General features: G+C 44.6%; 1 protein-coding gene across 1 annotated transcript in view; it reads right to left on the reverse strand.

Annotated features, from left to right (window-relative positions):
• Nucleotides 1-26,217, reverse strand: part of MYRIP (myosin VIIA and Rab interacting protein) — a gene marked incomplete at its 5' end in the record, with an annotated part of 315,920 nt that overhangs the window by 13,246 nt on the left and 276,457 nt on the right. Inside the window, one exon of the mRNA XM_080821795.1 lies at nucleotides 2,957-3,151. Within this exon, the coding sequence (XP_080677921.1) occupies nucleotides 2,957-3,151 (195 nt within the window). The remainder of the gene's footprint in view (nucleotides 1-2,956; nucleotides 3,152-26,217) is intronic.

Genomic DNA, 26,217 nt, shown 5'->3' on the forward strand with positions numbered 1-26,217 from the left:
TGGCCACTGGGAGACAACCGGCAGGAGGAGGAGGAAGTTACTCTCCTGGCCCTGGCTCTCTCCTAGGGCGGGCTTCTTGGCGACAGCTCCCACTAGGGGGCGCTCCTCCAGGCTCCAGCGCTCCCTGGACCTCACAGCCCAGGGGTGGGACCACTCCCCTCACTCCCCCCAGCCCCGACTGCCACTCTCTGGGGCTGCAGCCTCCCTGAACCTTACCCACACCTCAGACAATAGTCCTTTCCTGAAACCGTGGTAGCCAATGTCCAGAAGGTGAGAGTAGGTGTCTCCGTTTCTATTTCTGGCGTTCCCGGCTCCTCGGCACAAAGGAGCAGGGCCGCCGAGGACAATGAAAAACCAAGGAGCGCCCTTTAGAGCACAGACGGACAAAAAGCCCCGGTTTAATTAAATCCGCGGCACCCAGAGGCCGGCTGAAGCATCAGCCCCGCCCTTCGGCGGCTCGCCGAATTCCGTCCGGGAAACCGCAGAGCAAAACCAGCCCCGGGGCTCTGTGATCTTTGTCTCTAAAGAGATAAAGAGAAGAGTCAGCCCTTCTCTGACTCAGAACCACAGAATTCAAAGGGACGGGGATGTTCTTCTGAGGCGCAGTGTGGAAAGCTGGAAGGGGGAAGGGAGGAGGGGGGAAGAAGCAGTTAACTCTTGGGGAGCAGGGGTGCAAGGAATTACAACCCCCCGCCTTAGAGCGCTGGTCCCTGCTGGGGTTTCTGACATCTCACATCAGCGGGTTAAGTGGACGTGTTTCCACCTGAAAATGTTAAGGAACCCAAGGAAAGAAACATAGTGTATAATAAAATGATCTTACAAAAGGAAAACTCCCACAAAGCCACTGCATTTTCAACATGCTCCTTGGAGGAAAAAAAAAAAGGCATGTTGTCTTTCCTTTAAGTGTTCCCTGGGAACCCACAGTCATCTCTTAAATCTGAATGTTTCACGTATTGCATTTTTAAAAAATACAATACTTGGTAAAAAACCAGCTCTTTCCTGGTGAGCCATATCTTAACTTTTTCTGCTCTGTGTGTCCAGGATTAAGGCTATTTTTAGGACTATCAATACTGAAAGAACTGTATTGTAGACATATTTAAAGAACAGAGACCCTCTAAGTTAGCAATAAAACATTTCTTTTCAAGAAAAGGAGTTCATTCGACTGAACCATGTACCAGGTAAACATTCTTCCAGCACTTCTGCGTCAAGCTCTGGGCAAGGGCTGGGCTACTCATGGGAAAGATGGTGTTCTGCAGGGATTCATACATCGGATTCCTAACCTGGGGATGACCGGGCTCCTGCCTCCCTGCTTGTCCAGTATTTGACAATGTCTAAAGACATTTTGACTGTCAGATTTTTTAAATAAACATTTTCTTTTCTTTTTTCTTTACCTTTCCTTTCTTTTTTTTTCTTTTTAAAGATTTTATTAATTTATTTGAGAGAGAGAGAGAGAGAGCACAAGTGGGATGAGGGGCAAAGGGAGAAACAGACTCCCCGCCGATGAGGGAGCCCAACGTGGGACTCGATCCCAGGACTCTGGGATCAAAACCTGAGCCGAAGGCAGACACCTAACCGATTGAGCCACCCAGGCACCCTGACTGTCACAGTTTGATGTCACCGGCATCTCATGGGTAGAGGCCAGGGACGCTGCTGAACATCTTTCACCTAGAGGACACCCCCCACAACAAAGAATTATCGAACCCAAAATGTCACTGGTGCCAATCTAATGGGGACAGATGAGTGGATAGAAAGGGCAGTAAAGGGAGGTAAGGGGCAGACAGACCTCTACTTAGGTTTTATGGGAATTCCAAAGGAGAGAGTCTTTAACTTTTAAGATAAAGCAACTATTGGCATTTTTTTTAAAAACCCTGAGTCATTTTGATTTGTTGTTTCAACTTTTTGCAAAAATTACCTCTACTAACAGATCCTGATTTCTGAGAACTGTATTCATGACAGCACCCCACAATCAGGGTTGACTCTGCTGGGTCTGGAAAGATGGAACCACTTGAGTCCATGGGCAGGACTACGCCTGCTGGTGACAGAGAGTATGGCCCGAATGGTTACTGTCCCAAGCTCTGTGCCACCCCCTAGTCTGGAGTGTTGGGAAATTCTCATCAGGAATTTATTAAAACACTCAAGAATAAGTGTGGATATTTGTATTTCAGAATCTGGTACCTCCTTTCCATTCTCCCAAGTCAGACTAGAAAAATCCACTACCAGCACACAAGCCTGGAAGCAGGGTAGACCACTTGTGACCTATATTCTGTTGGCAACCACCCCCTTTCCCTGTGGCAGTGCTCCACCTGGATCCCAACTGGGTCCCTTTTGCAGTTTCTGCGTCCCCCTACCCCCACAAGAAGACACCGTCTGCTGGCTGTAGGAAAGGCCAATTCCTTTGCCTCAAGTCACGACAACCCTGAGATGCAACTGACGCCCTAGTGCTTCCTGCAGGATCAGGTCAAAGCTACTCTTCCTTTAAGGTCACACCTTTGTTGGGGCCCCTGAGTGGCTCAGTTGGTTAAGTGTCTGCCTTTGGCTCAGGTCATGATCCTGGGATCGAGCGAGCCCCATGCTGGGCTCTGCTCAGCGGGGAGCCTTTTCCCTCTCCCAGCTTGTGTGTTCTCTCTCTCCCTCTCTGTCAAATGGACAGATAATATCTAAAAAAAAAAAAAAAAAAAAAAAAAGGTCACACCTTCCTTTGACTTCTTCCCTGTCCCCATCTTTCCCCACTCTCTAACCAGCTTCCTTGGCAGAGTGCTTCCTAGGAAATCACTTGCATGCAAACCCTCATTTCCAGGTCTGCTTCTGGAGAACCCAGCCCGGTGCCTCCCTGGGAATATACCTGCTATTGTGGTAGTGTGTATGCATCCCTGCACTGTTTGGGATGGGCTACACCTTCACTGGTTTCTTCTTTGCACCTGTTTGCCCTAGACAGGGAACATCCCCACTGTCTTACGTTTTCTTCCAGGGAAGTCAGCTGCTCATCCAGTCTCACTTGGTCTATCCCGAGAGGAAATGTCCCCTTCTCTCTGTCGGGAGGAACAGGTGGGAACTCCAAGGACCCTGAGGACTCTGCTATCAGCTCCTCTGTGGCATTGATGACCTTCAAGACTTCTGTGGAGATGTTGCAGAGAGAAACAGCAGAATACTTCTGTTTGGTCCAATAACAGAAGGGGACAGAAGACAAGAACAGCACATTAACAATGACGTGGAAATTTGACATCATCACGGTGCTCATTATGAGACTGATTCCATTATAACACGCACAAACGTCGATGTGCCAAAAGGACGAGAAACTGGAAAGTCTACCTGGCTGGAGGGCACCTGGAGGTGGCCTGACTGGACGTGGCCTGGCTTCTGTGATTCACACAATTATTTGATTCTGTCCCTCTACTGTCCTTCCCCTCCAGGGAAGAAGGCAACCTCAAGGGGAGGCTATTCCATCCCCTGTCCGCTGCTGGTGGTTTTATCGCCAAAGCTCATTTTCTGGATGATATTCTACTTCTTCAATAGAGCTCCAGCCACAGACTCTGTCCAACCACAACCCTGGTTGGTCCATTAGGGAGCCTTTTGGACTGGGTGTTAAGAGACCTGGGTTCTAGATCTGGCTCTAACTTCATTTGATGATAGGATCTTGACCTAGTTACTGTGTACTTCTAGAACTCAGCTTCATCATCTGAACAATGAGTGTTGGAAGTGTTCCCCTGCTGTGTGTCAGTAGCCCCTGTGTGTTTAGCTCCCACACACCTCTTGTCAAGCCCATTCTCCCTTGCTCTGCTCGACCATAGAGGCTGAAAGGAGAAACACTCCATTTCCCTCATCTCTCACAGCCAGGGGTAGTCACGTGACACAGTTCTGCCCAGTAAGCCTGGCAGGAAAGCTTGCCCAGTGGTCTCAATGAAAGCTTTGGTTTTCTTAACTAGGTGAATAGATCCAGCTGATGTCCTCCCTCCCCACTCCTGTCTACCTTGATCACAGGTATGCAGTTGTGACAAATACCAAAATGCTGAGTAGCGTGGGTCAGAAAGCCTGAAAGAGCCTGGCCCAGACAGCCGCGGATCAGCTGAACCACTGTGAGTCACCCCTGCCTCTGAACATCTTGTTACATGAGGAAAATAGTCCCCTACCATTGAAGCCACTGTTGGCCAGATTTTCTGTTATTTGCAGCTGAATATAGTCTTCACTGAAACAAGCTTTTACATTCAGGACTGAAAATTATAATCAGTCCAGATCTGGGCCAAGGTCATTGATGGAGAGAGGCACTGCCACCACAAAAAGTTATCCGCATCTTTAAGTTTGTCAGGATAGAACGTCAAGCAGTAGGCTGGAGTCTGGTGTTTCTGGATGGCAATGGTTTCAATCTAGAACCCAGTTTATTTATCCCATCAAAGGGCTTGCAAACTGGAAGTCCAATATTGCCTACTGCTGACTGGTGTGTGTGTGTGTGTGTGTGTGTGTTAACAATTTACCAGTAAAATGTTTCAAGAAAATCTGGAATTTTAATGACTTTGGTACCTTCTAAGGTACTCATATGTCCTGGCTAAAATATTAATGATGGCTATGGCTTGATTTTCCATTCCTCCAAGCAGATCCTACTTGCTAGAGGATGTTTTGATATCCTTCCCAATTCGATGTGTTTAAGTGACAAGTCACAGTCTAAAAGCTGGCTCTGGGCTTCCATGCTGAGGCACATGGTCTCGTATCTGTCAATCCTTTGTAGGGTTAGGGCACGTGTGCCCACAGGGCTCCCCATCCAGCCTGTCTGCTCTAGAACAGCTGCTTGGCTGACCCAAGAGCCACATTCCTTTTGGTTCAGGGGACTTTGCTACAAACCCAAACAAATGGGTCTGGGGTGTTGGGAGAACGAGATGGAAGGACAATGACACAGACCTAGTGGAATAAGGTCAGTGTCCGTGGGAACAGCCAGGGTCAACGCTTCACTGGAGGAGAAACTTGCAGGGGCTGTCCCCTGCGATCCAGGACGCTGTGACTCGCTTGGTGGATTGTGAAGATGAATTGGGCTCAAAATGTTTTCGGCACTAAACAGCTGCCACTGTTTGCTTAAGTCCATTTTAGAAAAAGTGACGTTGTACAAATGAAAGCAGATTTGTCACCCTTCTCTCAGGACATAAGTTTGTGTTTAGAAAGTCTGTTCCTTATTTGGTAAAAGGGGTGTTCTTTGTACATTTTTTTGAAAAGAAAGGCATATGACTAAGAGATTCAGAAAAAGACCACAGCACAGTAGAAGGGAAAGTGTGAAAATTTACACGTCTCCAATTAGGACAACATTGTTTAAAGGGAAGGATTTAAGAGGTGCTTAAACTGGTCCTGCGTCCTGACTCCAACCGAATATATTACATCAAAGCGATAAGCGGGGCATCGCTGTTGCTTGGAGGTCATTGTTTCATTCTATCCATAAATAGCCTTGTTTATTCAACCATAGGGGTTGGAAGCTGGAAGCCAAATATTGCCCAGAGGTGTGCTTTTTAACAAGAATGGCTTCCACGAGACCCTTACTTGCCAGATCTCTGCGATCCCCACACTGTTCCTCCTACATATTTTATTGGGGGTGGTCCATGGTGTGCAGACTTTGTTCCAGGTGCTGGGATAAAGTGGACAATGGGTAAAGCCCCGCCCTCATGGCATGCCTAGTCCTACGCCAGCCACTTGACATGCAGACATACTTCAGGTGCCCTGAAGGCATCTGCTTTTGCCACTAAGTCAGAATGTGGCAGTACCCAGCAGCTGGGCTGAGGAGGGCACCACAGCTTCACCTGGAAGCCCTGTGGTCTGGGGAAAGCCCTGGAACACTTCAGAAGCTGACTAGCCTCCAGCTGGGGGTAGTGGCAAAAAAAAAAAAAAAAAAAAAAAAAAAAAAAAAAAAAAAAAGAAAGAAAGAAAAAAAAAGAAAAGAAAGAAAGTATAGGCAAAGTGGACAAGATCTCTGGTTGGTGAGCCAGATGGCGGGAGCACCCCTCCCCCAGTCTGGTGGGTGAGCTCTCAGAGGGGAAGTACACACTGCCATCCACCAGCCTTCACAGGAATTCAGGGGCTCCTTGCCCACGACCAAGGACTGGGCTATTTGCATGGATGTGGGGGGTGGGAGTGAACAGTGCACCTACTGGAAGTTAAGATACCTGGGATTTAATTAGCCCTATGACAGGAGCAGGGCTGCAAACCTCCCTGTTCCTTAGTTTCCTCACCATTCCAATAAAGGAAATCAGGGCTGACACCAGCTTGTTATGTAAATGTCCCACTCCCTGGCCAGTCTAGATTTAAAAGTAGAAAGCACCTTGTACAATTATGTTAAATAAAGCTATATTTAGCACTGGACAGGGTTTTGTTCAGATGAAAAGCTGGTGTGGACAGGGGTGCTGGCAGGAAGCCTGGTGTGTGGGAGAAGTGAATAGCTAAAGAATCCTTCCTCTTTGTTGCTTACAGCCCCGGAGGGCCGAGCTGAATGGCACAAACAAAGCACAATTTGAGAGCCCAAAGAGAGCTATTATGTAGCTGATGGTACTCCAGAGAGTAATTATAAGATGGATTCAATGTGACAGTTTCATGGGATCAAAGAGGGGAGAGGTGAAAGTGTGGACATTAGCAGAGAGCATAGGGGCGATTACAGAACAGGAAGGTTGGTCTCAAGGACACTTAAGGCCAAGGGCCACACAGATGATAGGATGGAAATGGCCATGCAGTAACAAATTCAACCTTCTAGTGATCAAAGAAATACAAATTAAATAATGCATTTTGTTAAGCGCCAGATACCCGTGCGATTCCCTTTTTAAATGCCTGGCGTGTGCCAACATGACTTGGTACAGCTAGGGCATGGTTTTCAGTGATCACTATTGAGAGCCTGAGTGTCCCCTGTCAGGGTCAGTCTGTGTCCCAGCCCCAGGTGGAACGTCAAATCCATCATGCTGACCTTACTACCTCTGGGGCTGACCCAAACAGTCTACACTCAGGGTACAGAAGGGAATGAGAACCACTCCGGTTTCCCTGATCACTCACCAGAGCCAGCACGGTAAGGAATCTCAGCAAGGAGTCATGTTTCCTGCTGCCTGTAAGGCAGACCTTTCAGAAGGTTACGGACCACTCTGGGGCCGGGGTCCTGCCATGGTGGCCATTTCAATGGGCCCAAGAAAGCAGAAGAGCAGGGCAGGACCCAAGTCATCAACCCCAGCTGTCTCATTCTTCTCTCTCTAGGGACTGCAGAGAGAAGCAAGACTTCTTTCCTTTTTGTCTCCCACCCCACAAACTTTAGCCTTGGTGATCTCTCCATCCTGTCCCCATGTACTCCCTCTTTACATAAAACGTTCTGCCAGAACGAATTCCTCTTCCATTTACTCTTCCTTATAAACCGTTTGCCCAAGACAAGCAGACTGCAAGGTGTTCCCAGGGACAGATTCTGAGTCTACAGAGTTCTAAAGAAAAGACGGTTTCCAGCCTAAACGCTAGATATACTTGATCAGTAGCAATCCTTGTAAACTCTCCTGAGATTTTTTTCTGGCATCATCATTCATTTCAAAGCATTGTGTTGGACAAAGAAATGCAGACTCATTTCAAGCTGGAATAGACAGGAATGCTCCTTACCAGAATATCCCAAGCTTGCCAACATGAGAATAGCGGAAGCGTGTGAAATGCCTGGCTTCTCAGAGAGGGAACACTCTGGATGCCAGAGGGCTGATTCCAGGCCTGGTTCCACCCCGGCTCACGTGTGTGTCTGCCTGACTCAGCTGGGCCAAAACAGATCCCACGTCGGGCTGCATGTGATGGACTAGGGCTGTGACGGAGGCCTGGCTGTCTATTTATTTGACTTGATGTAAGTCTTGATATGATCTCATCGAATACAATGTGGGGAGGAGAAAAGCCTTCCTGGTTAAATGATGTATGCAGGCATCTGGGGCAGAAGAGGAATTTTTTCTAGGTCTACCTTGGGAACTGTTCCCATGCCTATAACAAGAATAGAAGAGCTAAACAGGTAGAGACTGAAGGGACCTGAGTACTAGGGTTTTTGTGACATAAAGAAGGAGGCAGTAGGCTTTGAGGTCCATGGGCCAATCCATGAAACAGGGGTGGGCAGTGGTGAGAGGACTCCCCCTCTGGCAAAAGACTCCCATTCCTTGTCCGCTGGGCTCAGCAGGCATGGAGCCCATGGCTCAACATTCTTTTAGGAGCCTATAAAAATGTTTTAATTTTTTTTTTAATTAAAAAAGAAGAAGATAAAAAAAGAACTCTTATGTCCAGGAACATGTTTTAATTCATAATATTAATATATTAATTTTTATATCTACACAGTTGTAAAATTTGATTTGTTAGTGGGTTCTATGGAGGAAAGCGCCCATGGGGGCAGAAGTGCTTGGGTACAGGGAAGTCATATGTTGGCCTTGACATGGCTGCTCTGGAACCTGTTTGTGAGAAGGCATGTGGGCAGCAGCGGCCTGGTGAGGCCTGTCCTCTGGGAGGCACTGCTGTCCTCCCTAGACAATTGTAAAGGCCCCAGGCAGGCCCCTATGGGTGGACGGTCCATGCACACTTAGAGAAGCCTCCCTAGTTTCGCCCAACTGCTGTGGGCGGGGGGACATGGGTGCTGCAGTCCTGTGGCTTCCTACTGAGGACTGATATGAATGTAACCTCCTCATTGCATACCCCAGACCACGAGGCTTGGGAAATTTAGGTTACACTGCCTGTGACATTTTGGGCAAATGATTTATTTTTAATTTTTAAAAAAGATTTTATTTATTTATTTGACAGACAGAGATCACAAGTAGGCAGAGCAGCAGGCAGAGAAGGGAGTGGGGAACAGGCTCCCCGCTGAGCAGAGAGCCTGATGCGGGGCTTGATCCCAGGACCCTGAGATCATGACCTGAGCCAAAGACAGGCCTTAACCCACTGAGCTGCCCGGGCGCCCCTGGGCAAATGATTTAACCTCTCTGAGCCCCCACTGTGAAAGAGATAACACCATCTGGCTCAAGAGACTTTGGAGAGTAAATTAGACAGCATGTGTCAAGGGGCCACACAGTGCCTGGGTCCAGGGTTGGGCCCTTCTCAACACCCACCCCCCCACCTGCCCCACTGTCTCTAGGTGGACCAGTTACTGGCGATGGCCTGGTGACTCAGATGCCTTCCACTTTATGTCATGCTCTCGAAACAGCTTTTCTTGCCTACTTGTGTTTTGAAGAATGCTTTTTACTGTTCTTTACTGAAGAAAGTTAAACTTTGCTCCTCTTCATTTCCCAGTTTTTTTCTTGCCAACTAAGAATATTTTAAAAAGAGGGGCATGCGGGTGGCTCAGTCAGTTAAGCATCTGCCTTCGGCTCAGGTCATGATCACGGAGTCCCAGGATCGAGTCCTGCGTCGGGCTCCCTGCTCAGCGTGGAGTCTGCTTCTCCCTCTGCCCTTCACCCTGCTTGTGCTCTCTCTCACTCGCTCTCTTCCTCAAATAAATAAATCAAATCTTTAAAAAAATAATATTTTAAAAAGAAAAAACCCCACTATAATCTGGTATTAACCACCACAATAATTTCATAAACAAGGGGTAACCTAACATCAAAAAAGGAGAACGTAATATCTGACTCTAGAATGGTCTGTCCTAAGAGATGACAATGGGCAACCTGACATGGACAGGCAGACCGCCCACCCCCACCACCGCCCCCGCCAGGCACACACACGTATTCTGGGAAATATATACACACGTATTTCCCTTTGACTGGGAGCAGAGTGAACTGGGAGTACTGATACGCAATAAAAACAAGGGATGTCATTGCCTAGCTGGGAAACTGAACAACCAGGTCCTCAGACATCACCTGCTGTTTCCCATCAGCACTAATTGAATGCAAGCCTTCAGGAAGAGTCTATCCCATGCTAGGGCCCTGGCACAGAGCCCTGCAGGGGATGCAGAGGCCAGTCAGCCATCGTCCCTGTCCTCAGAGAGCAGACAGGGGAGAGGGACACGAAGACCAACAGCAGGTAGCAGAAGAGAGGCCCTGCCCTGCACTGTGAGCAGTGGGCTGCAGATCTGTAGGGGCCCCACCACTTTGTGACTTTGGGGTTGGTCTGAAAGCACACGAAAGAAGTTAAGAAACAGCGAAGATGAGGAAGGTCTTTCGGACGCCATTCCCAGAGCCCTGACCCCATAGGGACTGGCACCGCAGCCTGGGGCATGCCAAGGATGACAAACAGGAGAAGGGAGATGGGGGCAGGGCAGCGCCCCGAATGCCAAGCTCGGGAGTTTGAGTTTTGTGCTCCCTGAAAGTGGGTGCCATGGCAGGTTCTCGCTGCCGTTGTTCTCAGGAGCCGGCATTTCCTGAGCACTTACCGCTTGCCAAGTTCTGGGATGAGCACTTTTGGCCTTGCCTCCCTGAGCTCTCCTGACTGCCCTCCGATGCCTGTACTATGATCACATCTCCCAGATGAGGAGCTGAGCCTTAGGGAGGGGTTTGCTCTGAAGGAGCCAGCTTTGCACCCAGACGTGCCTCGTTTTGAACCCCAGATTCCTCACAGGACTCTCGAGAGGCCTATGTTTGTAGGAAGGCAGTTCCGACTGGGAGAGGAGGGACAGATTTAGGGCTGGGAAGAAGCGGAGGCAGAGAAAAGCATTGGGAACTCTTGCTACAGCTGGAATTCAAGGTTACTGGGCCCTGGGGTGGGGCAGCTCTGTGGGAGTTACAAGGGTGAGGAGCACTTTTCTGGAAAGAGCTGAGAGCATGCTGGGGCTGTGGACTGGGGAGGGAGGCAGCAAGATGGGCTGTGAGCCCAGTCGGCTGAGCTAAGTGAGCCCAGGGAGCTGGCACAAACTGACACTGGTAAGGAGATTTCAACACCAGCAGAGAAAGAAGGGTTCCCTGGGCTCTTGGAATAAGGGAAAATATAGTATTGCAAAGATCCTTTCTGACCAAGACACAGTGATCGCTAATGGCCAGGATGGAATAAGCTCCAGGTCACCCTTTTAGTCTTTATTTTGGTTTTTTAAAAGTATTTATTTATTTATTTGAGAGAGAGAGAGAGCGAGCGAGCGCACTAGTGGGTGAGGAGCAGGAGAAGCAGGTTCCCCACAGAGCAAGGAGCCCGATGTGGGACTCGATCCCAGGACCTTGGGATCATGACCTGAGCAGAAGGCAAATGCTTAATGACCGAGTCAACTCATGTATCCCTTGAATCTGTCATTTTTGTGTCAGTTCACCAGAGTGGGTTGGGGGGACACAACCTTTATAGCTGGGCTGGTAAAAACAAGAAAATGGTGGAGGTGTGGGGCCCTCCTGTTCTCCTTCTAGCCTGTGATAAATGAACGTTCCTCGGGGGCTAATGGGAGACCGCGGACCTTCCAGGTAATGCAGCGAAAAGCTTCACCCGGGCTCTTCTAAGGACCTTTTTGAACACAAAGGGGTAGCGCTCACGCAGAGTAGAAAAGCCCTTCAGGAGCTCACGTTGCATAAAACCCACGTGGGGCCCCACTTCTCCCCTGCTGAAGGCTGCTCCCGAGACCCCTCCAGGAGAGAACAGAAGGAAGAAGGCAGCCAGCTCAGAGCTAACGTGGGTCCGCCTGGTGCCATTGGGACTCCAGGCTTCTCATTATTACATTTAGCTCTCACAACAACCTGACACGGTTGATGTTTTAATTCCATCTCTAGAGATGAAGAAACTATGGCTCATAGAAGATGCAGAGCTGGGATCTGAGCCCAGAGACTTTGGTCTCCGAAGCCCACGCTCCTTCCCACCTGTCACACCACCTCCTCTGCACATAATTCCCGGAACCCAATGGTCTGTAGGAAGTGACTGTGGAATTGTACTGAATAATCAGATCAGTAACAATAGATAGGTCAGCGAGACAAGGGCTGCATTGACATTCAGCAGAATAAGCTTTGGCCACACCACCCACCAAGCCACACTACGGAGCTTGAGATCCCCCCAGTGACAAGCTCTGGTTCTGAGCCTTCCTGAACCTACCTAGGACTGAGCCAGCAAGGACAGTCAGTGAAAAGGAATGTGGTCTCTAAGGAAATCTGCTCTAAGTGTGGTCCAGACTTCATGGTCTCCTCGTTACTTTTCTGTCCCATATTACAGATGCTGTGTTGGCTTTAAGAAATGCTTCCATCAAACTACCAAGAGGAAGCAAGGAAATTTATCCTGATTTCATGTATTCCCCCACCCCTTTTCAAAGGTAAGAAAAGAAACTCCATATGCCCTTTTCAATAGTTGACAGAAATCTGCTAGAAAAATTCAATGCAAATATGTTTCAGCTCTCATAAAACATAAGGCGCTCTGACGAGACCTCTACAACCTGTCAAAACACATCCTCCATGAACAGACCCCTGTCCCTGAAATGACTTGATGAAAGAGGGTGGCACAGAATTGTGGAAGGAAATTGGAGTGCAAACAATAAATTCGCATATGTAATAAAACGAAACTACAAACCATAACAGAGATTAGAGAACTGTCCTCTAGGAATGTTTGGGGCCTAAATCATCTAGGTTTTGATGTTCAAGGCATGTATGAAAGAAATGACGTCCTGTCTTAATGGCGATGACAGAAGTGAATTTTTGAAAACTGCATTTTCAATCCAGAATTAAACTCCCTGGTCTGTATGTTTTCCTGAGGTCATGTTCTTGTTTAATGCCGGACAACTGACACCCAGTGAAGGCCACTTTGGGACTGGTGGAGGTGACAAAAGAGGGGGATGAGGAGGCCATTACCTTTGCCTGAACCTGCCTTGGTCGGTGTCTGGCAGGCAGGACTTGCTTTCCCAGCAGAGGGGGTGATCATGGTCATCAGTCTTTTTGCTTTTGCATACTTACTGGCTGTTCTCCCGAAAAATTGTTTCTGATACTGACGGGAAGTGTTTGCCCGCTGCTGGCAGTAACCGGGGTGTTGCTGGGGCACGTGCTCACTTCTGAAGAAGCCCAGTGAGACGTGAAACCACCTTCCACGTTCACTGGGAAAGGAGGTGATTCTTTTTACCTCTTGGCAGCCTGGGGGATCTTGGTAAATGAAAGGTCCTCCTTGTCATTCTCTGTGGACACCTTTCCAGGTGCTCCTTATGTCACTCAGAATAAAAGCTGAGGCTCTCCGCACGGCCCCCGTCACTTCTCTCGCTGTCCTCCCCATTGCCATGTTGCTCCAACCACCCTGGCTCTTTCATCAGTTCCTTAAACTTGTCCAGGTCATTTCCACCGTAAGTCTTTCTTGTGTTGCTCGGCCGGGAAGAACCTTCCTTTAGATTTTCCCCGACTTCTTCCTTCAGGCCTCAGTCCAAGGGACACTTGGTCAGAACGCTGTCTGAAAACACCTTCCTGGACTCACCTTCTTCTTAGTCCTTAACACAATCTGACATCATCCCCTGAACCTGTCTACGTATTTATCAGCTGTGTCCTCCAATAGAAGGTAAATTCCACGAGACAGGTAACTCTTTTCTCTTACCCCTGCTGTACTGCAGCTCGTGGAATAGCTCAACAATTATTTGTTGAATAAATGGCAAAGGAACAGAGATTCGCTCTCTAGAGCCTGTGCGGCCTCTTCTCATAAGGGATTGTCTCCTGTAAGTCCTATCGGGCCTGCACACCAGGAAGATCCATTCCTTCCTTCACTGGAGGGAAAATTAAGGACCTTCCCCTCTCGCTACCTCCTCCCCTCCCCCAAATAACTAGTGGATATTTGTCCCAACACCATTTATTAAGAAGTTTCTTTTTCCAACTGGGGGTGAGAGGTAGGTGGGAATCATGAGATAAATCATGAGTTAAATTTTAATATATTCTAGGCTGTACTTCTGGCCTATTTCATTATAGCTTGTATCACTCTCTCACAAATTTAATTACTGTGCTTTTAAAGTATACCGTAATATCTTAATACGGGGGTCCTCCTCATTCAGGTCTTATTTTTTGTAAACGTGTCTAAATTATTCTTGACTGTTTTCTATCAGATTTTCTTTCTTTTGAGAAGTTAAAAAAATGTCTGGTTCAGATTTGGATTTGATTTCCATCAGGCTTCTGCCCTAATGTTGGAAGAATTCACCTTTACATTATCTTTTCTTCCATTAGACAGCTATGTTTCCTGGAGACTTGCAGTTTTCTAAAGTTTTAATGTCCTATTTTTTTGTTCCTAGTACAGAGAGAATTCATTTCCATTTTATCTGCTCTCGCCAGCTCCCAAACTTGGTTTGAGATTCATCCGTGAATTTCATTGCAGATTAATGGCTAAACTAGAAGCCCCTGACACGAGGAATTCTAATGTAAATCTTAGAATTGACACTTGGGCTGTACTACTGTGTAATTACATCCAATGATGTGGATTTATGAATATACCTGCTACTAACAGACCATTTCTTCCAACAGAATGGGTTTTTATTTTGCATTTATTTGTGTTCAAGGTTGCTGTAATCTTTTGCAGGCTCTGTGTCTCAGGTAAATGTTCATGATCTCTGGCCTTAGGCAGGCCTTCCTTGCTGTGTGGGGATCCTTTCTATTTGTCCATATAATTTCCTTTCCCACTCTATGCAAGAGCTATTTCAAATCTTCTCTACAATCTGGAAATGCCAATTCTACACCCCTTCGCCTTCAGAAGACAGACTTGCTTTTTCAGTTCAGAGAGCAGGGGATAGATGGGGAGGGGGGGGGGATACAGAGCATAAAACAAAACCTCTCCAACTTCCTGACATCAAATTTACACACTTCCTTGTATCTAGACCAAATCTGTCTGCTCTTGCAGTGCTGATGCCTTCTCTGTTTTCTGGACCTTGTCCCCTCCATTTCACCAAGAGTCCCTATTGTTGGACATTTAGGTCATTGTTTCCCTACAAGAATAATGCAATGCTTGATGGATTGCATTGGTGTACCCTGGGTGGCTTGTTCAGTTTTTCCATAGGATAAAGGATGCGAAATACAGTTGTTGGATCAAAGGGTGTGCCCGTTCTGATCGCTCGGACTTACCCAGTTCCCAGCACACTAACGTGAGCTCCTACTATTTTGTGTGCATTAGACTGCCTCTTTCCCTGAACTCCTAGCAACGTCGGTTAGGATTCTTTTTAGTCATCCAATTTGTTAGGCAAAGTGACATTTCGGTATTTCAATTTGCATTTTTGTTGCTCGTCTAAACAAATGATGAACTTTGCCCCGTTCATGGCTGTCTTCCCAGCATCTTACTGTGCATTTGTTGAACGGGAAAGATGAATGTGCAGACCATATGCTAAGTTATGAGCTACATGTTGAATTAGATACAGTTGAAATACAGTTTAAGCTAAATATTTTTTTTCACATGCTTATTGGTCATTTACATTTTTTTTTTTTTTTTTTTTTTTGGTGAATTGCCTGCTCATGTGCCTTGCCCTTTTTACCCATTAGCATTATGAGGCTAAGTAATTGTTTGCCCATTATGTATTTAAGCAATATGTTTTCTCAGTTATTGTTTGCCTTTTAACTTTATGGCTTTTGAAGGATGAACATGTCTCCCTCCCACCCCCAACCAAGATTTGTTGAGATATAATTGAGATATAACATTGTGTAAATTTAAGGCATATAACATGATTATTTGATACACTTATACACTGTGAAAGGATTACCATAATAGGGTTAGTTAACATCTCAATCATCTCCTATAATCACCATTTTTTTGGTGTGTGGTGAGAACACCTAAGATTTACTTTCTCAGCAACTTCGGAGTATATAATACAATATTATTAACTACTGTCACTATGCTATATTCTGTAGTACTTACTCATCTTGTAACTGGAAGTTTGAACTCTTTGACCAACACCTCCCCATTTCATCCATCCCACAGACCCTGGCAACCACTACTCTACTCTCCGTGTCTGTGGGTTCACCTCTTCTAGATTTCACATATGAGATCATATAGTATTTGTCTTTCTCTGACTTATTTCACTGAGCATAACACTCTCAAGGTCCATCCATGTTGTCACAAATGGAAAGAGTTCCTTATTCCTCATAGACTGAATAATACTCCATTGTACATATATGCCACATCTCCTTTATCCATTCATCTGTAGATGGATACTTAGATTGTTTCCATATCTTGGCTACTGGATAATGCTGCCTTAAACATGGGAGAGCAGATATCTCTTCCAGATCCTGATTTAATTTCCTTTGGCTATATGCCCAGATATTACTGGACATTATTGGACCACATGGTAGTTGAACCTCCATACTGTTTTCCACAGCATCTGTACCAATTTACATCCCCACCAACTGTGTACTCAGGGGTTCCCTTTTCTCCACATCCTCGCCAACACTTGTTTTCACTTCTCCTTTTGATGGCAGCCATTCTAACAGGTGTCTTTTCTAACAGCATCTTTTCATGTCCCTACCTATTGGTTATTTGTATGCCTTCTTTGGAAAAATGTCTATTGAGGTCTTCTGCCCACTTTCATTTTTTCTATTTTTATTTTTTAAAGATTTTATTTATTTATTTGACACACAGAGAGAGATCACAAGTAGGGAGAGAGGCAGGCAGAGAGAGAGAGAGAGAGAGAGAGAGAAACAGGCTCCCTGCTGAGCAGAGAGCCCAACTCGGGGCTCGATCCCAGGACCCTGAGACCATGACATGAGCTGAAGGCAGAGGCTTAATCCTCTGAGCCACCCAGGCACCCCCTCTGCCCACTTTTAAATTAGGTTGTTCACTTTTTGCTATTGAGTTGTAGGAGTTCCTATATATTTTGGATACTAACCTTTATCACATATAAGGTTTGCAAATATTTTCTCTTATTCTGTAGGTTGCTTTTCCATTTCATTGGTTGTTTCTTTTGCTATACAAGAGCTTTTCAGTTTGATGTAGCTTCATTTATTTATTTCAAGTATTATTTTGTTACTTGTGCTTTTGGTGTCATAGCCAAAGAAATCATTGCCAACACCAATGTCTTTAACTCATTTTGAGCTAATTTTTGTGAATAATGTAAGGTATGGGTCCAATTTCATTCTTCTGCATGAGATTATCCAGTTTTCCCATATTATTTATTGAAGAGACTATCTTTTTAGCATTGAGTATTCCCAATTGAGTATATGAGGGTTTATTTCTGGGCTCTTGATTCTGTTCACTGATCTGTATGTCTCTGTTTATGCCAGTACCATACTATTTTGACATCTATGACACTGAAGCACAGTTTGAAATCAGGAATGCAAATCCTCTAGTTTTGTTCTTCTTTCTCAGGATTGATTTGGGTATTTGGGGTCTTTTGTGGTTTCATACAAATTTTAAGATTGCTTTTTTCTATTTCTGTGAAAAACGTCATTGGAATTTTAATAAAATTTTGATAGGAATTGCATTGATTCTACAGAAGGATTTTATGGTGTGTATATTTTAACAAAATTAGTTCTTCTGATCCATGAACATGGGGTATTTTCCCATTGTTTGTGTCTTCTTCAATTTCTTTCATCAAAGTCTTATAATTTTCAGAGTACAGATCTTTCATTTTCCTGGTTAAAAAATTTTTTTAAAGATTTTATTTGTTCATTTGACAGAGAGAGACATGGCGAGAGAGGGAACACAAGCAGGGGGAGTGGGAGAGGAAGAAGCAGACTCCCGCCGAGCAGGGATCCTGATGTGGGGCTCGATCCCAGGACCCTAGGATCATGACCTGAGCCAAAGGCAGATGCGTAATGACTGAGCCACCCAAGCACCCCTTCCTGATTAAATTTATTCCCAAGTATTCTTTTGTTTTTGATGCAAATACAAATGGGATTATTTTATTTCTTTTACAGATATTTCCTTGTTAGTATATAAAACAAAACTGACTTCTGTATGTTGATTTTGTATTCTGCAAATTTACTGAATTTGATGATTAGTTTTAACAGTTCTTTGGAGTCTTCAGGATTTTCCCTATATAAGATTGTATTGCCTGAAAACATGACAGTTACTACTTCCTTTCCAAATTGGATGCATTTTACTTCTTTTTCCTGATTATTCTGTGTAAGACTTCCTGTACTATGCTGAAGAGACGTGGTAAGAGTGGGCACCCTTGTAAAAGAGGAAAAGCTTTCAGTCTTTCACCATTGAGTATGCTGTTAGATATGGGCTTGTCATCTGTGAGTTATACTGAGGATGTTCCTTCTACACACAATTTATTGAGAGTTTTTATCATGAAAGGGTGTTGCATTTTGTCAAATGCTTTTTTCTGCATCTATTGAGAAGATCATGATTTTTATCCTTCATTATATAAATGTAGTATATTATATTTATTGATCTGTATATGTTGAACCATCTTGGCATCCCAGAGATAAATCCCACTTGATCATGCTGTATAATTCTTTAATGTATTATTGAATTCAGTTTGCTAATATTTTGTCGAGAATATTTGCATCTATATTCATCAGGGATATTAACCTGTAGTTTCTAGTGTCCTTATCTGGCTAGGGTAAAAGGGTAATGTTGGCCTCATAGAATGAGTTTGGGAGTATTCTCTCCTCTTCAATTTTTGGGAAGAGTTAAAGAAGGCGTGGCATTTATGCTTCTTTAAATATTTGGCAGAATGAGCCACTGGTCCTGGGCACTTCTGTCCTGGGAGGTTTTTTGATTAACGATTCAGTCTTCTTAGTCATTATTGGTTTATTCAGATTTTCTATTTCTTCATGATTCAGTTTTGGTAGGTTGCATATTTCTAGGAATTTATCCATTTCTTCTAGGTTGTCCAGTTCGTTGGCATACAATTGTTTATAGTGTTCTTTCATGGTACTTTGTATTTATGTGACATGGATTATTATGTCTCCTCTTTCATTTCTGATTTTATTTATTTGAATCTTCTCTCCTTTTCCTTAGTTAGTCTAGGTAAAATTTTGTCAATTTTGTTTTTTTCCCCCCAAACCAGCTCTAGTTTCATTGATCTTTTCTATTGTTTTCCTGGTCTCTATTTCATTTGTTTCTGTTCTGTTTTTTATTATTTCCTTTCTTCTGCTAACTTTGGGTTTAGTTTGTTCTTATTTTTTAGTGTCTTGAGGTGTAAAGTTGGGTTGTTTATTAAGATCTTTCTTTTTTCTTAATGTAGGCTTTTATCACTATAAACTTCCATCTTAGAATTGCTTTTGCTATATCCCATAAGATTTGATATATTTGGTTTCCATTTTCATTTGTTTGAAGACTTTTTTATTGCCCTTTTGATTTATTTTATTACTTTGTTATTCTTTTTTAAAGATTTTATTTTGTTTATTTGAGAGAGTGAGTGAGCAAGTGAGTGCACAAGTGGGTGAGGGGATGAGGGGCAGAGGGAGCAGGAAAAGCAGACTCCCTCCAAGCCCAGACCCTAACGTGGGGCTCAATCACTACCTAAACTGAAGACAGATGCTTAACTGGCTGAGCCACCCAGGCACCTCTTGATTTGTTTTTTTAACCTATTGATTTTTTAGGAGTGTGTTATATAATTTCCACATATTTGTGAATTTTCCAGTTTTCTTCCTGTTACTGATTTTTAGTTTTATACCACTATAGTTGGAAAATATACTTAGTATGCTATCAACCTTCTTAAATTTGTTAAGACTTGCTTTGTAACCTAACATATGTTCTATCCTGAAGAATGCCCCATGTAAGCTTGCAAAGAATGTGCATTCTGCTTTTGTTGGTTGGAATGGATATGTATATATACGGATATATATATATATATATATATATATATATATATCCATATCTCAGTTCCAATTGGTCTGAAATATAGTTCAAGTCCAATATTTCCTTATTGATCTTCTCTCTGGATGATTTGTACGTTGTTCAAAGTGGGATACTGAAGGCCCCTACCCCTACTGTATTGTTGTTTATTTCTCCTATCAGATCTGTTTGTATTTGCTTAATATATTTAGATGCTCCAATACTGGGTGCATACATATTTATGATTTTTATATATTTTTGATGAATTGACCCCTTTATCATTTTATAATGACATTGCTTCATTACAGCATTTGAATCAAGTCTTTTTTGTCTGATATAATCAAAACTACTTTTGTTCTCTTTTGGTTTCCATTTTCGTAGAATATCTTTTTCCATCCCTTTACTTTATGCCTATGTGTGTCCTTAAAGCAGAAGTGAGTCTTTTGTAAGCGGTGGATAGCTGGGTCTTGTTTTTTTATCCATTCAGCTACTCTGTGTCTCTTGATTGGTGAATTTAATCAATTTACATTTAGAGTAACTATTCATAGGTAAGAACTAATTAATGTATCTTATTAATTGCTTTCTGGCTGTTTTGTTGTTCTCTTGTTCCTTTCTTCCTCTCTAGCCATCTTCTTTGTGATTGATGATTTTCTGTAGTGGTATGCTTTGACTCCCATGTCTTTATCTTTTGTGTATCTATGGTAGATTTTGCTTGTATCATAAGATTTACACAAAACATCTTATAGGTATGATGATCTATTTTATGCTGATAACAACTTCAGTGGCATACAAAACTACATTCTACTCTCCCCCTTTATGTTTTTGATGTCACAATTTACCTCTTTTTATATTGTATCCATTAACAAATTATCGTAGCTATAGTTATTTTTCATATTTTTGTCCTTTAATCTCTTTACTGGCATTAAGTACTTAACACACTACCATATTACAGTATTAGGGTATTCTGTACTTGACTATATATTTACCTTTATCAGTGCATTGTATATTTTCATGCCTTCATATTATTAATTAGCTCATCCTCATTTCAACTTGAAGAACTTTAGCATTTCTTGTGAGGCAGGTCTAGTGTTGCTTACCCTGTTCAACTTTTGTGTGTCTGGGAATGAATGAGGTCATCTGTACTTCATTTCTGAAGGACAACTTTGCCAGATAAAGTATTCTTGGTTGGCAGGTTTATTTTTTTCTTTCAGCATTTTGAGTATGTCACTCCACTGTGTCTTGGCTTGTAAGGTTTCTGCTGAGAAATCTGTTGATAGCCTTATGAAGATTCCTTTATAAGTGATAAGTTTTTTTCTCTTGCTCTTTTTAAGATCCTCTTTTTGTCCTTCATTTTTGCTAATTTTATTATGGGTGAGTCTTGGAGAAAAAATTTTTTTAGTTTAACCTCTTTGGGGACTTATGAGTTTCATGAAGCTCATAAGCTTTTGACGGTCAAACCTCTGCTCAGATTTGGGAAGTTCTCAACCATTGTTATTATTATTTTATTTATTTGAGAGACAGAGACTGAGAGAGAGCAAAAGAGAGCACGGGAAGGAGGGGCAAAGGGAGAGGAGGAAGCAGACTCCCCACCAGTTTCAAGCAGGGATCCTGACATGGACCCAGGATCCTGAGATCATGACCTGAGCTGAAGGCAGATGTTTAACCAACTGAGTCACCCCTGAACCATCATTTTTTTTTTTAAGATTTTATTTGTTTATTTGACAGACAGAGATTACAAGTAGGCAGAGAGGCAGGCAGAGAGAGAGAGAGAGGAGGAAGCATGTTCTCCCCTGAGCAGAGAACCTGATGTGGGACTCAATCCCAGGACCCTGAGATCATGACCTGAGCCGAAGGCAGAGGCTTTAACCCACTGAGCCACCCAGGTGCCCTCATCATTTTTTAAAACAAGCTTTCTGCCCCCTTCTCTCTTCCTTCTCCTTCTTGGTCTCTAATAATTCAGATTGCTTCTCTTGATGGTATCCATAGTTCACATAGGCTCTCTTCACTCTTTTTCATTATTTTTCTTTTGTTCTCCTCTGGCTGGATAATTTCCAAGGTCTTGTCTCCTACTTCACATGTTCTTTCTTCTCCTCAATCCATTCTGCTCTTGATACTCTCTATGGCACCTTTCATTTCATTCACAGTATTCCTCAGCTCCAGAATTTCTGTTTGGTTCCTTCTTATGATTTCTACCTCTTTGTTAAACTTTTCATTTTGTTTTATGCATTGATATCTTAATTTTGTTGAATTGACTTTCTGTGTTTTCTCATAGCTCATTGAGCTTGCTTTAAAAACCTATTTGGAATTCTTCATCAGGTAAATCACAGATCTCCATTTTGGGAGGTCAGTTACTGGAAGATTATTGTGATCCTTTGATGGTGTCATGTTTCCTTGATTTTTCATTTTCCTTTAAGATGTGTGTAGCTATCTTTGCATTTGAAGTAGCAGTCACCTCCTCCAGTCTTTGCGGACTGACTTCAGGAGAGAAATACCTTCTATCATCTTTACCAGGGATTCTGAGACTTTCTCAGACCTCCTATGGATACCCCTGCTCCACATTTCTTTGTCCCTCCTCACCTGTTCAAGCCCTATGGATAAGAGCTGCGGCTCTAAGTGCACAGTTAAAGCTTCTTCCCCACCCCACACTCCCACCCAAGGCAACAATTAAGCGGAGAGTTAGAAAAAAGGTGTTAATTCTTCAACAGGCATAGGCCTACTGAGATCTATCACTTGTAAGATACAAGTCAGTACCTAACACTATATGCTCTCTAGCACCAACTAGAGATGAAGACACTCTGAAATAGGATGTGACCTGGGATGAAAGACACTGAATCCTTACATGAACGTGTGTTATTTTACAGGGGTGAGACACACACAGATACAGTTGACTTTATGTTAACACTGATATCAACAAAAAGGTTTTCATGAGCACATTAAAATTCAGAAACAAAAGGCTCTGGGTATGTTAGAATAGTCAATAGATCGGTCTCCTTGATCACTGACCGGGATTATGTATCCCTGTTCCTTGGTGTTAGTAAATGAGCAGACAGAAGAAGATGCATAAATTCATCTCTTGTTTGGGAAGAAAGACATTTAATAATTTAGGGAACTCTCAATACTTATGATGAGAATTATTCCGTGAAACTATACATATGGGATCTATCTGCTGGTCTCTGACTCCCTTGTGAAAGCAAAGCCCAATGATCCAGCTACTTCTAATTGTTATAAACAAAGGCACTTTAAATAAAATGCTTTCAGGACACCAGCTATACAAATTTTACTATAATGCAAGAACTAACTAATATGGGCCTTCAACAGACATTCATATTCCAAGAGCTTGATACATGGGACATCTTTTGTCATATAAACAGTGTCATAAAGGATACTTAGGTCAGGAAACAAAAAAATCAATCTAATCTGTTACATATCTAGAACCAGGGGATTTGGGAGCCAGAAGGGACCTGGGGGACCACTGCTCTAAGCCTGGGAAGATTACGGACTTGTGGGAAATCTAGCCCCTGAACGTAGTCTCCAAACTCAGGCCAGGAGTTCTTGGCCATTCTTTGCTCCTTCAGGAATGCTGCCCTTGCATACCTAGACGCAGACCCTTCTAAGAACTGCTTTGGACAGGACTTTCTCCCAGAACCATTGGCGTGGCTATCTGCCGAGTGATAGAGGTGGTGCTCACTTCTGGGCTCTAAGGATCACATGGTTTAGGGGGTTGACCCCTAAGCTTTGATGGAATAAAATGACTTCAAGAACAAAATGATTCTTTGGGAGCAGTACCCAAGAGGTTTCTGGCTTCCCCCTAGCTCTGCAAGCATGTTCTTCCATTGGTTAAAATTCAGATGGTAGGTACCATCCCTCCAACCCCCAGAGAAAGTGAGCCACCTATAGGACAAGTTTGCCTACAGCAAAGGACTGAATCCAGTCAAGATAAAGCATGTTTCTAAAATGGTTCTTCTGCTGCTGGGCAGGATTCTAAAGCCCCAGTTCTTATGTGGGTTGTCATACTAAGGATACTAAACAGCCACTGATATCCAGTGTCTGTGGGAACATGCGCATTCCTCTGCTTTGGCTCCCAGAGAGCAGGGCCAGTGTGGGAGGCAGGGGGACAGTGACGGCTGGGCAAACTTCTCTCTGCATAAGGCAAAGCTCCTCTTAATAAGGCAAAGGCAATTAGCAGCCAATTGGGCATTGGGATTTCTTCGCTGCGTACACAGCACTGAAGGATTTGTGAACTGGGGACCCTGCATTTCTCCTGTTTGGTTACCGACTTAGTCTGGTTTCACCCAGAAGCAGATGCGAGACAGGGATTTAGTTCATGCGGGAGGTGATCCCTGGAAAGTGGTGGAGATGGTGGAGGAGGGGTATGTGGGGCAGGGGAGGGAAGGGAGTCAAGGAGAACTGTTCATCGTGTTGGATGCCTAGAGCTCGGGTGGCTGGGGAACTCGGGGAGTCAATATGCAGCTCTGCCCCAGAGACACCATGCCCACAGAGGCCAAACAGCTGGGGTATTGATTTTCTTCTTGGCAGTCACTAGTTAGGGCTGCTCCCAGCTGGGGTTCTTGCTCTCCCTTTCAGTCTGCCTTTTGCAGAGGAAGAGGAGATCCTGCTGCATCAGGGGTCTTCAGGCGGCTGGACTTTGCGCCAGTGTGCATTGCTAGAGTAAAGAGATCCGGGGAGCACTGACCACGTCTGAAATCATTACACGAGCCCAGTTCCACTCCCAAACCATGCCGTATACCAGCCATATGTGTGTGTGTGTGTGTGTGTGTGTGCGCGCACACACACACATGCTGTACAAATTAGTTGTGGTTGGCCTACAGGGGAAGTCACAGTTATTCTGATACTGAAGATGGGAACGTGGGGCATTCTCATGCAGTGGCTTCCCACTTATATGCTACCTAGCGCGACAAAGCCCCAGATGTGGTTGCAGACCTATGTTAGACATGCCAGGTGTCAACTGGAAATAGGTACTAAGTTGTTGCTTCAGTACCAGAAGATGGATGTTAACTCACAGCCGTGACGTTTATAGGGGATCCGGAATTTGCTGGGCTCCTGCTATGTGCTAAACACCATGCTGTAAAATTCATCCCTCATACTCTATCAGGGAGTACAATTATCCTCATTTTACAGATGAGGCCAAGATGTGTTTATGCAATCAACCATGAGGCCCAGGGCTGGGGCCCAGGGATCAGCTGAAAAACACAGCAGGTGCGGGCCTGTCTCAGCACTGGGAGCAAGCTCAGGGACTGCAGGGCAGTTGTGGCTGTGGAGTGGAGGGAGAACTGGAGTAGTCATGCACGGTCTGGAGGGACAGGGAGGGCAGCTGGGGGACAGGGTCCAGCGGGAGGCAAGAAATCACCTTGGCTTGTTCTAAGCACTAGCCAAAGTTTGCAGAGTTTGCAAATTGCATGGTTGCATTTCAAATTCAGTCTTATCTTGAAGCCTATCTCTATATCCTTTTGCTTCTAAATAATAGTGAAGATATAAACCTGTATTTCTGTGTTCCCATCCCAGAGTAAACCATGCCTGATGAGGAAAATATATGTTAATTATCTGTCTCAGTTTGCTCCCCAGATTTTTACATACAATAAGTGATAGCTGATGGATATTTTAATGTACTGATTCATGGTAGGCGGGGGAAGACTTAAATTTTGAGAAACTGACATATTTGGGAGCTTGAATAAAAGCAACACTCCTAGTTTCTTGCTCAGTGAGGGCACGGGGCAGAACGGGCGCTTATCTTAGATTTTTCTTGCCCTGGCTCCTCCTTTCCCTGTTCATATTCTGCCCAAGAGAGCACAGTGCAAACTGGCTGCTCTGCTTCCAGAAGGTGAGGCCTGCAGGCTGACAGGGGCTGGGAGTCCATGACTCATCATGGCCTGGCGGGCTGCTGGAACAGCAGGCCTGTGGGGAGCCTTGTGACCATCAGGCAGCAAAGCCAGTAGAATGCAGAGGCATTGTAAGAAATACCATGATATTCCTCAGTTACCATCTGGCTCTGAGTTCTGGCAGACAAATGTGACTGTCATGGGCTATTGGTTCAAGTAACAGAGAGGAGCAGAGCCCATTACCACGGAGGAAGCGATGGGTTGGAGCCCACATCCCAGGGAAGGGCTGCCTGTGAAGGCCACGCTCCGGCCTCCGGCCCACAGACGTGGCAGGGGACAGATGTGTGCATGTCCTTGGTCAGAGGACCTGACAGACTGAGGAGTAGGAGGATTCGATGGCTATGGAGGGTGGGACGGGAATGAGTGAGATGCAGAGTCTGAGCTGTCGGAGGGCTCAGGAGTTCGGCGGTGGAAGAGGGCCCCCAGTTGGCTGTTGGCCGGCTCTTGCCATATCCGTGCTCTTTGCTGGCTTGGCCTGGCTCCTCCCCCAGCTTGGCTGTTGTGCAGATGGAGGAGCTCATTCCCCACTCATGTGAGCTACCAGGAACTTGTTAGCTTATATAATGTACTCTCAGAACAGGGGAAAAAACTGACCACGAGTGCCAAGAAATCTACATGTTTCCAGGCAAGATCTTATCTGATTACGGAAGAGACAGCTCGTCATAGTAAAGAAGGGACCTGTGATTTGAGGCCAAGCAGGTCTGGGATGCAGCCCCAGCTCTGAAGCTGACTAGTTATGGGCCTT

The sequence above is a fragment of the Martes martes genome (genome assembly GCF_963455335.1).
Source record: "Martes martes genome assembly, chromosome: 1".
In the NCBI taxonomy this organism is placed as follows: domain Eukaryota; kingdom Metazoa; phylum Chordata; class Mammalia; order Carnivora; family Mustelidae; genus Martes; species Martes martes.